At 31.1% G+C, this 13,032-nt stretch overlaps 2 protein-coding genes across 2 annotated transcripts; one reads left to right on the top strand and one right to left on the bottom strand.

The window, feature by feature from the left end:
- The first annotated feature begins 629 nt into the window (after positions 1-629).
- Positions 630-1,262, top strand: LOC109174025. The gene has a single exon (XM_019323318.1). It carries the CDS (start codon positions 630-632, stop codon positions 1,260-1,262), a length of 633 nt encoding a protein of 210 aa, XP_019178863.1.
- A 3,495-nt stretch (positions 1,263-4,757) lies between these two features.
- Positions 4,758-5,312, bottom strand: LOC109174024. The gene has a single exon (XM_019323317.1). It carries the CDS (start codon positions 5,310-5,312, stop codon positions 4,758-4,760), a length of 555 nt encoding a protein of 184 aa, XP_019178862.1.
- Between the last annotated feature and the right edge of the window lie 7,720 nt (positions 5,313-13,032).

Genomic DNA, 13,032 nt, shown 5'->3' with positions numbered 1-13,032 from the left:
CCAATTATTTTGGCGTTAATGAACAGATGGTGCGGCACTGTTCATCCACGGCAAATGTAGGAATAGTCCATTTTACCCTTGTTTTTTTTTTTTTTTTAAATAATTTCAAATGTATCCTTTATTTGTTTTATATATAATTTTTTATTTTGTTAAATACTTATATTTAAAGTTTGTATTATTAAGTAAAAATTATACCATTTAAAAAATCTCATTGAGACGATCGGAACATGACTAATATTGAATATATATTAATTAAAATTTCAAATACATCAAACATAACTAGAACATAATAAAAATTAAAATGCATACGACATAATATTGATATTATAAAATACAACACAATTTTGAAAAATAAAATAAAATTAATAATTTCCTAGTCCACTCCCACTTCCTCCCAAATTATCAAAATATTTATCAAATTCACGATTGGGTTCAACTCCTCCTCCATGCAATTGATTTCTCTCAGCTACAATTTGTAGTTATTGGCGTCTAATCGACTCAGGCACATCCGGATTTTGTTATCTTCTTTTCGTTTTGCCAATCTCACAAGTGCAATACGAGCACAAACACAGTTATTAACCAATGCATATACTAGCCACAACCTTGCCATAGCTTCCTACATGAAAAATATGAATAATCAATCCCCAAGGCATGGAGGTTCGACTTTTGGTCATAGAGTGATTCATCATGATCGTGAAGAAGTAGATCGAAGATTATGGAATGATTATTTTTCAGAGTATCCAAAATATTCTGAAGCAATGTTTCGTAGACGATTTCGAATGAGTCAAAATTTGTTCCTACGAATTGCCAATGTTGTAAAAGGCCATGACAACTATTTTGTGCAACGGAATGATAGAATCGATAGACTGGCTTATCTACTTTACAAAAAAGTAACAATGGCGTTTCAAATTTTGGTGTATGGAATACCAGCAGATGCAGTAGATAAATATATCCATATTGGAGAAACAACTACAATTGAAAGTTTGAAGAGATCCTGTCGAGCAATTGTAGAGATCTTTGGGGAGCGATATCTAAGAGCACATGATGCTAATGATGTTGCACGGTTGCTTCAAATTGGCGAAAAACGTGGTTTTCCAGGGATGTTTGGGAGTTTAGATTGCATGCCCTGGATATGGAAAATTTGTCCAACTGCCTGGGCTGGACAATATGCGAGGCGGAGTAGAGAATCACCTATTATTCCTGAAGCTGTAGCCAATTATGATGATAGGTTATATACATCGGGTTCGTGTTCTCGTTTGTAATCGGGTCGGAGTTAAGCGGTTCGGGACCCGGTCCACGGGTCAAAGTCAAAGGTGACGGGTCAATCCCGAAGCGGGTCAAACCCGCCACCTTAGACCTATAAAAGGGCTTTAAGCCCTCAAAGTGGAAGGATTTTTTGGTTCACTTCCATTATCTCCTCCTTCTCTCTACTGTATCCTCCCACTTCTCTCTACAAATAAACATACAAGAGAACACTCTCAAGAAGATATATGAATAAAATACCCACTTTACTCTATATTGCTCCTTCTTGTTCATATCATGTTCATACATATTTTATACAGTACATATACTCCATATACACGTAATTAGTACTATCATATGATTTGTAGATTTGGCATGCACATTTTGGTATGTCGGGGTCGAATAATGACATTTATGTGTTGGAGGCATCTCATTTGTTTGCAAATCTTGCAAACGGTATACCACCTCCTTGTCATTATGTAATTCAAGGACAGGAGTACAACACATGATATTATTTAGTGGATGGTATATATCCAAAATGGTCCACATTGGTACAAACAATTCATGAACCTCGAGGACCAAAAAAGAAGTTATTTGTGATGATGCAAGAATCGTGTAGAAAAGACGTAGAACGCGCATTTGGAGTTCTCCAATCACGATTTACAATAGCTAGTCAAGGGACCGGCACGTTTTTGGGATAAATGTGCATGTATTGCATGATATAAAGTCAGCATGCATTATAATGCACAATATAATCATTGAGGATGAACGTGATGAGCAAGCAGATATACAAGGTTGGAAGGAAGCACTGTCTCCTGAAGTTGATATAACTAGAGATAAGAATATTATATTTCAAGAATTTCTTGCTCGGCATAAACAAATTAAAGATAAAGAAGCTCATTATGCACTCCATAATACATTGATTGAGCATTTGTGGGAACGATATAGTAATTCCTATAATTAAATGTATTAGATGTTTTATGCTATATTATTGTTGTGGAATAAATTAAATTTTATAAATATTGTTAAATTCGATTTTTTTAATAATTAATGTCATAAAAATTGATGTTAATAAAAATTATTATTTACATCACAAGTTATATTTTATATTAAACTAATTAAGTTTGAACTAAATTATATTAAACTAATTAAGTTCGAACTAATAATTGAGAAATCAAATTATTTTAGTATAGAAATTTGGTATTTTGGTGTTTTGGTGTAAATAGGTTGGTATTTTAGATAGTATCCTTTATGGTCACATGCATTTTAATTCTCCAACTTAGGTCCTTAATGAACAAACCCTATGTTTATTCTCGGTACCTTAAGGGATGTTTCTCATACAGACTTGAATATGTCCAAGACATCCAACTGCTGCAGCATAAGGATGTTCTCCATGGATTCTTTCTCCAAATCATTTTTCGGACATTGGTCCAAACTGAATCTATCCCCCTTAGATATGGGAGCAGCGTTTGGTGAACAATTTTGCATATGAAATCTCTCTAAAACTTCGTGAGACATATAAGTAAGACTCATTATGTTTAGTTCATTTAAAGTGAACATTGAAGTTATTTGGGAAGTTATGGTGTATGATTAAGATTCCAAATTTTTGGGCTTAGACCTTTGGCTTATTGTCTAAGTTATTGGAATGCTTATGTGACTTGACTATCTTTTGGCTATTTTTGATGAGTGGGAGTGACAGATGTGTCAACTCCAAGCTCTTAGCTGTTAGAGGTAGTGCTTAAAGTTAACTTATAAAGAAGTCATAGAATATAGTTAGCATTATGCTAACATTAAGAGATCTCTACTTAAGGCATGCTTCTAAAGTTTTAGAGATCATACAGTGTACTCTTTTGGACCAGGACTAAGTGGTCTAATGGTACTCGGGTTGGACTTCTATTTGGAAGATTGTGAGTTTGAGCCTTAGTGGAGGCGTGGTATATAATAATAAAAATTTGGTGTAAAAATATGCTGAGTATATTCCTTGTACAAATTTTTTCATTATTTAAATGATATATTTTTTATTATTACGTATAACTAGTATTTTCACCCGTGTGATGCACAAAATGGATTTGTTATAATATATTAAGAATATTTGGATCGATATACAATTATTTAAATTATAACATCAAATACGGAGTATTATATAGTGCAATTGAAGATATGGTTTGGATCGTTTATGTTTGTTGATGTTACCATATCACATGCATCATATAATATGTGCGATCCGGACTACTACATAGTTTTGTCTCTCACTTCTACTCAGCTCTCTCTAAATGGTGTATAAGTTATGATAATGTTAAGTATTTGATGTGTGGTGCAACACTAATAACCTAATAGCTAGACTACCATTATGATTAGGAGTTAGTGTTTAGGAGACCTAAAGACATACAACCACAAAATTGCTCAAATTAATAGTTAATGTGTAGATGTACGCATGCGGTGCTGTAACTTTAGAGATTTTTATATATCATTGTTTAGGATTTTTATAAATTGGGCAAATGTGCTCGTTCTCTAACAACTTTGTTATAGTAATCAATTGTTATCCTAATTCATTTGTATAAAGGATATATTTTTGTCTAGATATATAGCAATTTTGTTATTTTGGAAAAACAAAATGAAAAGAAAACATAATATCATCGATTGTATTTACACGTTATTGAAAACCTCTTTGTAGACGATATTGGTAGTTGCAATACCTCTTGTCTATCATTGTTTAGAGCTAACACCTTCAGGCTATCAAGATGGGTGACTCGGGAAAAGGCCACGTACAATTGACCATGATTAAAGACCAATTGTTTTAGCAATAACCCAACGTGAGTTAGTGTTTGACCTTAGCTTTTGTTGATAGTCATGGCATATGCAAGCATCAACAGGAATTGTTTACGCTAGAACTTGAAGGACAACCTCGTATCAAAAGGAGTGAGAGACATTCGGGGGATAAGAACTTTGGTTTATTCATGTGTCCCATTAACTATTCTTGCTTCGACAATGTGATCTACCAATCTTGTGATGATGAGTCATGTCTCGTTACAAAGACCAAGAGAGTGGTCTATGTTCCGCAATAACATAACAGGTGCACGGACCTTTAATGTCAATTAATGATTATGAAGACCCGAAAATCTCAAACTATTTAAGAATCCATGAGTGTGTACTTCTGATAGATTTTCACTATCTGATTCTGCCTTACACAAAGAGTCACAACTTAAATATTTTCGTCCTTCTACAGTATTCATGTCGCACATGTACTGATTAATTTGATCAACGACATCTAAAGTCGGCGAGAGGATCGCTCGGCCTTTTAGCTGCGACTCATCAAGCATGTCATATCTCAAGCTTGGGAATGTGCTTTCCACTATAGTTGCTATGGGATTGTGTCCACACTTCAACAAAAACTGTGCTAGAATATCGATCTCAAATGAACCACTGTTTACAATCCTTGCAATCTCATCTCTGATGTCTGCAATCTATTTTGAAAATCAATCAACCGTCTATCTATCTTCCTCTGAAGCTAAGGTTCATAGTCTCAAGTTATTGGTGAGTCTTAATACCTTGCAATTTGTCCACATGTATGAAGAATTAATATTTGCTAAGACAACTACTGGTCTTGTTGCTTTCGGAATAACAGGTAGGATCTGTTTAAAATCGCTGCCCAAAACTATTGTCCTTTCACCAAAAGTCTTTTCAGCACTACCCGGTGTGGCAAACCTCAATAGATCCCTCATGGTTTTGTCCAAAGTCTCAAAATAGTGTTTGTGCGTCATCAGTGCTTTATCCCATATTATCAATTTGCTCATTATTATAAGTTCATCGATCAGCAAGGTAACTGCCTTCCGATATATTACATGTGGGATGTAATCTTCGTTCAACGAGAGTGGTATAGCAAATCTGGAATGCGTCGGCCTGCCTCCCGGCAAGAGCAAAGATGCTATTCCACTGGAAGTAATATTCAGAACAATATCATTGTAGCTGCTTATCTTTGACGATAACATTTTCCACATGAACGTCTTGCATGTTCTTCCGTAACCATACACAAAGAACAATCCACCTCCATTGGAACCAATATCATTCATCACAGAGTCGTAAACATTCTTTTGCTCGTCGATAAATTATGTTACCAATGTTTCAGGCTCTTCCCCCACAAAGATATCAGCTTCCCCAACTCCACCAAAGTAAACTATTTTTTTTTATCTGAATCCGATAACATCAACTCTTAAAAGGAAAAAAGAAAAAATAATAAATTAGTTTATTTATAAACAATGAAAAGTAAATAACAAAGTCGAATAAATAGATTGGAGTAACTAAATATCATTGATTCAATATTGAGTAGTGACGGAAAATTAAGAATATGAATTTTAATATTGTTGTATTTTAAATATTAAATAGATTGCACAATGTAATATTTGTTGTTATAATTTATATAATTGCATACCGATTCAAATATTCTTAAAATTCTAGTATTTTCACCACTGCGTTGCACGAAATTGATTTGTTATAATATTTAAGAATATTTGAATCAATATACAGTTATATAAATTATAATAACAAGTATTATATTGTGCAATTGATGAAATTGGTTGGTTCGATTATGTTATCCTGGCTTGAATTCAAGTAAATAATTGCCCAATTACCCATGCGATGCGACGCACGGAAATTTTTTTTATTATATATTTAGACAATAAAATTAAATATGAAATTATAAATAATTCTAATATTTGATTATAAGATTAGTGTAAATGTATCACTCAATTAGTTGAATAATATATGACTCGTTTGTCTGCAATTATTTTTTAAAATTGATAAGTAATATGATTTATGTAATTATATTATTATTACTAAAATAAATAGGAGCGTATTTGGGCGACTAAAATTCCAAATAAAATGGTCCATTTCTTATGGCTCGCCAAGCACCAAAAAATTATGACTAATGTGGAGCGAGCCAAGAGACAATTCACTGCGAATAACATGTGCTCGATTTGTGTAGGTGTGCTGGAGTCGCTGATCCATCTCTTCAGAGACTGCTCGGAGGTCGAGGGGCTATGGGAGGCGCTGCTACCTGGGGCGTTAACACGAGTCCAGAACAAGGGTCTGGCCAGAATGGCTTGCTATGAATTTGAGGGCGGACACCAAGCTGGGATTTCCAGAAGAATGGTCGGAGACCTTCGGGATTGCGCTTTGGTGGTGTTGGAGGTGGTGGAATGATAGAGTGTTCAACGGCAGAGGCAAAAGCTTGACTGATAAGCTCCGGTGGATCCAAGAGCAGAGGATGGAGATACAAGAAGCGTTTCGTAAGAAGTGGTCACCCATTGTGAGGAGAAATAACCATTCTGCAACGGCCTTTGCATGGGAGAAGCCGACAGTAGGATGGGTCAAGGTGAATGTTGACGGATTCTGCAAGGGACCGGAGAGGAGGGCAGGCTGTGGAGGGGTGCTTCGCGATGAGCAAGGTAACTGGCTTCGAGGCTTCTCACGAAACGTGGGGTCCTGCTCAGCGGACGAGGCCGAGGCTTGGGCGGTGTTCGAAGGTTTGCGCATGGCTGACGCGTATGGAGCTAAGAAGATTGTTGTTGAGAGTGACTCTGCGGTGGTGATCAGGGTTTTGTCTATGAACGCCCGAGGGCAGGAAAGATGGAGAAACATCTTTCTTGCATGCATTAGAGAAAGCCGCCGTTTCGAGAAAGTGAAGTTTTCGCATATTGTAAGGGAACAGAACAGGGTGGCGGACAATCTTGCCGTGATTGGCCTCTCTCACACCTTGGGTAATCAGGTCCTCTTTAATCCGCCTGCTACAGTGGAGGGCTTGCTCTAGGAAGACAGAAATGGAGCGAGTTTCCAGCGGCAACAGCCGCACAGAGGAGGTGTCGCTAATTGACTTGGACTGAGAGCTTCTTGCTGGGTTTTTCCCTCTCTTTTGATCCAAAAAATATAAATAAATAGGAGAAAAAATTATAAATAATTTAATTGTAATTATTATAAAAATAAATCTAACGATCCATGTTTAGCTTAATTACCATAATAATTATTAGTCAATTATACTAATATCAGTGCAATTATACTTTTATACCTTAAGTATATTCCTTTTCACCATATCGCCTTTACTTTTTTTTTTCCTCATTTATATATGAATGTATATGTTTGTTATGGGTAGTGCGCATCCCAAAAGGCCTTTGTATTATATATTTTTTTTTAAAAAAAAAATTATAACTGAAGCCATTAAAGACTCCATAAATGAAGATTGAAACAATTATTATTTTGTTTTCATTTTTAATCTAATATAGCAAAAAAAAAAAAAAAAAAAAAAAAACTCTTTTCCCGAAGTAAAAAAAATATATAGTGAAAATTCATAAATTCTCTTTTCTATTTCATAGCATTTCACTTATTTCATAATTATATTTTCAGTTAAACAAATCATTTTCTAATTTGAATTTAGTTTATGTCTACATATTTTTTTTTATGTTTTTTTTCTTCTTTTGACAGTATATATACTGTGATGCAAATGCTTGCAGGAGAGCGACAATATTACAATCACTTGGAATTGAGAAGTAACTCAATACATAAAACAGAAAGAAAAGAGACGTCAAACTCATTGTTATACCCAATTAGCTAACAACTATTTACCAAACACGCCAAAATAGAATTGAAAATTAGAGAAACAAAAGATTAGTAAAATAAAATCAAAACCATAACGTTTACTACAAATCATAGAACTATAATTAATAACATTCACTTGGGAGTCATGGAGTAAGCACTCAAGTGTCTGTTGGTTGACTGTGGAACGTGGATATTCCCTTGATAAATAACAACGCATAAGCCGGAGCCTTATACAACTTTTTCTCGTCTTGGGAGTTAGGTCGGAAGCAGAGACAAAAAAAAAAAGACTCCATTAGTAAAAAAAAAAAAAAAAAAAAAAATTATTGGAATGTATAGATTATAAAATTTCAAATCGCCAAAACTACAATATTGTTAGATTTTTCGTTTCTTGTATTTGTAGTGCGAGATTTTTTTGTGCGTTCAAAGAGTTACTCATGGAGTATTTGTAGTGCCAGATAGAATATATTTACGCATGGAGTATTTGTAGTGCCAGATAGAATATATTGTCCTATTGTATTACGAATAGGAATTTTAATGTAGAATTATGTAGTACGAATACGAAAGTACGTAGGAAACAATATATTGGAATTGTATTACACTATTTTATAATATACAATATTGTTGGATTTTTTATTTGTAGTGCGAGATTTTTTTGTGCGTTAAAAGAGTTACGCATGGAGTATTTGTAGTGTCAGATAGAATATATTTGCGTCATGGAGTATTTGTAGTGTGAGATAGAATATATTGTCCTATTGTATTACGAATACAAATTTTAATGTAGAATTATTGTACGAATAGGAAAGTAGGAAACAATATATTCTATTAGGAATTATATTACACTATTTTATAATATTACAATATGAATTTTAACCTAGAATTATAGTACAGGAAAGTATAAAACAATATATTTTATTAGAAAGCGAGATTTTTTAGGAATTGGGCAAGAAGTTAAAGTTCAGAATTTTGTTTTTATATATAATATAGATATAAATTAGAATAAGAATTTTAACATAGATCTATAGTACGAATAGGCAATGTTGCAAAAAACGTTAGGCGCCCCCTAGGCGCCAAGGGGGCGCCTAGCGCCTAGGGCGCCGATTTTTTATTTTTTATCTTTATTTTTTTTTTATTTTTTTAATTAAAAAAAATTTAAAATTAAAAATTTTCAAAATTTAGTATTAAAACATAAGGTTTCCATAGTTATTTCTTAGAAACTATTTACAAAAGTGGTTGTAAAATTGTTCAAAAGATTGTTTAAACCATCTAAATACATTAAAAACAAAAAAAAAAAAAAAAAAAAAAAACACTAAAATTAAGAGCTAAAGAAACATTTTTTTTTGAGAAATTAGTGGACCAAACCGCCTTTGGTCCATTTTCAAAAAAAAAAAACCTCGCCGAACCGGCTGGTTAGGCGGCCGCCTAGCCGGCCGGCTAGGCGGCTGGCCGCGGAGGAGGCCGCCGAGGCCATTCCTCGCGGCGGCCTCCTAGCGCCTAGGCTAATCGGCGCCTAGGCGCGATTTTTGCAACACTGCGAATAGGAAAGTAGAAAACAATATATTTTTATTAGAAAGAGATTTTTTTAGGAATTGGGCGGAAAGTTAAAGTTCAGAATTTTGTTTTTTATATATAATATAGATAGTATAAATATAGAATAGAATATGAATTGTATTACACTATTTTGTAATATTAGAAGGAATTTTAACCTAGAATTATATTACAAATAGGAAAGTAGAAAACAATATATTTTTATTAGAAAGAGAGATTTTTTAGGAATTGGGCGGGAAGTTGTTCAGGATTTTGTTTTTATATATAGTATAAAAGTATAGATTATAATAGGAATTGTATAACACTATTTTATAATATTAGAATAGGAATTTTAACTTAGAATTATAGTACGAATAGGAAAGTAAAAAATAATATATTTTATTAGAAAGAGAAATTTTTTAGGAATTGGGCGAGAAATTAAAGTTCAGGATTTTGCTTTTATATATAGTATAGATTACAATAGGAAGTGTATTATACTATTTTATAATATTGGAATATGAATTTTAACCTAAAATTATAGTACGAGTAGGAAAGTAGAAAACAATATATTTGGCAGGAAGTTAAATTTCAAAATATTGTTTTTATATATAGTATAGTATAGATAGATAGTATAGATATAGATTAGAATAGGAATTGTATTACACTATTTTATATTTGGGGTAAGAATAGGAATTTTAACCTAGAATTATAGTACGAATGGGTAGGAATTGTATTACACTATTTTATAATATTAGAATAGGAATTTTACCTTAGGGTTGGGGTTCAGCCTTTTGGAAGAATAGGAATTTTAACCTAGAATTATAGTACGAATAGAAAGTAGAAAACAATATATTTTATTAGAAAGAGAGATTTTTTAAGAATTGGGCGGGAAATTAAAGTTCATGATTATTTTGTTTTTATATATAATATAGATAGATTCTGGTTTATTATATTATAATAATAATAATAATAATAATAATAATAATAATAATAATAATAATAATAATAATAATAATAATAATAATAATAATAATAATAATAATAATAAAAAAGGAGCATTGCTCCTCTTGTGTAGTCAAACATTAAAAAGAAAAGTGTTTTCTGAAGAAAAAAAAAATTAAAATAAGAAGCTATTAAGCTAAGGCTTCTTAAATAAAGGAGCATTGCTCCTCTTATATAGAGGAGCTCAAAAGGTTATCTTTTCAAACATTTTCGATGTGGGATCAAAATGATCAAACATCATTTACAAAGGCTCCTGTGGCTCCCCTTTGTCTTTTTTTCTATTTAATTTTAATTTTATTTTGTATATAGTTTTGTTTTAATTATTATTATATTATTAATTATTACTATTATTATTGTAATTTTATTTTATTATTTTATTATTACATTATTACATAATAATAATAATAATAATAGAAATTTTCTTTTAAACAATTTTATGCTGTGCAGAAGCTATTAAACTAAGAATTCTTAAATAAGAGTCTTTTGACTTTTCAATACTTGCCCACGTTGAAGGGCAAACAATTATGTTTGATTTCTCAATACTTGCCCACGTTGAAGGGCAAGCAATTCTCAATACTTGTCCACGTTGAAGGGCAAACAATTATGTTTGGAAGGAGAACATTATATTGCTCCTCTTATATAGAGGAGCTCAAGAGCCCATTTTTCTAAACATTTTCGATGTCATTTACAATAGCTCCACTTTGTTTGTCTGTTTGTTTGTTTTTTTTTTAATTTTATTTTGTATATAGTTTTGTTTTGATTATTATTATATTATTAATATTTTTATTTTTATTATTGCTATTTTAATTTTATTATTACAATATTACATAACAATAATAGTAATAATAATAATATAAATTTTCTTTTAGACAATATTTTGTTGTGCAGCCAAACATTAAAAAGAAAAATGTTTTCTTGAAGAAAAAAATACTAAAATAAGAAGCCATTAAGCTAAGACATCTTATATAAGAGTCTTTTGGCTTCTCAATACTTGCCCACGTTGATGGGCAAGCAATTATGTAATTTGGAAAATGAGCAATGCGCCTCTTATATAGAGGAGTAGTTCAAGAGCTCATCTTTCTAATCATTTTCGATGTGGGATCAAAATGCTAGAAGAATGATTTTAGTTTTAATTATATATAGATATATATTGTCCTATTGTATTACGAATATGAATTTTAATGTAGAATTATAGTACGAATAGGAAAGTAGAAACAATATATTCTATTAGAAATTGTATTACACTATTTTGTAATATTAGAATATTAATTTTAAACTAAAATTATATTACGAATATGAATGTAGAAAACAATATATTTTAATAAAAAGTAAGATTTTTTAAGGATTTGAGCGGAAAGTCAAAGTTCAGGATTTTGTTTTTATATATAATCTTAACTATAATAAAGCTATATGGTTTGAGAAGTAATTAATGTTACAATTAATGCCACAACATCATTTATTATATAAAAAAAAAACACAACATTTGAAAAATAAAATTTCTATATATATTATATAATCATATAAAAAATGTGTTCAATTAGAGTTTAAATTTACTCATACAAAATTTGAAATTTGCTTTCCAAATGTAATTATTTTAGTTATTATTTGTATTGTGAAAATTATAATATAGATGAAATACAATTAAGAATAAATCAATGTAATTATGTAAATTCTCTCTATAAGTTTATTTGAATATGCACATAATTAGAGATTATATTAACCATACAAATTTTTAATTTTAATTTTAATTGTATTTTTGTATTCTATAAAAATAATAAATACTTGACCAATGGAAGCTCAAAAATATTATTACATTAAACAATTTAAAATATTTTAGTTTTTCAATTTTTTATTTATATTCATATTTTGGTTTTTCCATTTGGAAGGTTGTGAGTTCGAGCTTTAGTGGAGGCGTTATTGATTCTTTGTGTTTCAGTAGGTTGAGAAAGTATATGAACAGATACTACATTGTAATAGAGCCAGTAGCATTCCAAAAATAATAACACAATTTTTTCCCGTGCATCGCGCGGGTGAATTACTAGTATAGGTAAATTTATGAATTAATTAGTGAAATGATCCTTTGACTATAGCAAAATTTCTAATTTAGTCATTGATTTTTTTTTTTGAACAATTAAGTTCCTCAACTTTAAAAATCTTAACCAATTTAATCATCCGTTTGTTTTGCTACTAAACATCTGTTAACTCCGGACCGTATTTGTGTTGGGTAATTAACTAATAATATTGTTGTATTTTTGAAAAGTGATAATTTTGGTAGGACATCTCAATTTAATATAAGTTCGGAATATTTTTAGATAGGAGTAATAAACCTTATACGTACATTTTCAGTATTATAAAATTTTGTTTAAATATTATAAATTTTTTTGTTTTTTTTTTTAAAGAAAACAATAAGTTTAGAGAGTGTACCAAAATGGTCAAAAGTATGTCACTTTCTATCTCAACATGTTCAAACATTAATACATATAACAAAACGTACTATGTCGCATGGTTTGATTCGTAGGGTACGGTAAGAGATTGGCCTACGTTTTGATGATATATATATATATATATATATATATATATATATATATATATATATATATATATATATATATATATATATATATGCACCGACGTACCCTACAATATTGTACGTATAGTACATACGTATACCCATGT

The sequence above is a fragment of the Ipomoea nil genome, unplaced genomic scaffold (genome assembly GCF_001879475.1).
Source record: "Ipomoea nil cultivar Tokyo-kokei standard unplaced genomic scaffold, Asagao_1.1 scaffold0519, whole genome shotgun sequence".
Taxonomy (NCBI): Eukaryota; Viridiplantae; Streptophyta; class Magnoliopsida; order Solanales; family Convolvulaceae; genus Ipomoea; species Ipomoea nil.
Note: the sequence above shows the minus strand (reverse complement) of the source record. Positions and strands in the feature narration are given on the sequence as shown.

Excerpts from the sequence above, each read along its gene's own strand:
- LOC109174024 (XM_019323317.1), bottom strand. The coding sequence starts at position 5,312 with ATGAATGATATTGGTTCCAATGGAGGTGGATTGTTCTTTGTGTATGGT.
- LOC109174025 (XM_019323318.1), top strand. The coding sequence starts at position 630 with ATGAATAATCAATCCCCAAGGCATGGAGGTTCGACTTTTGGTCATAGA.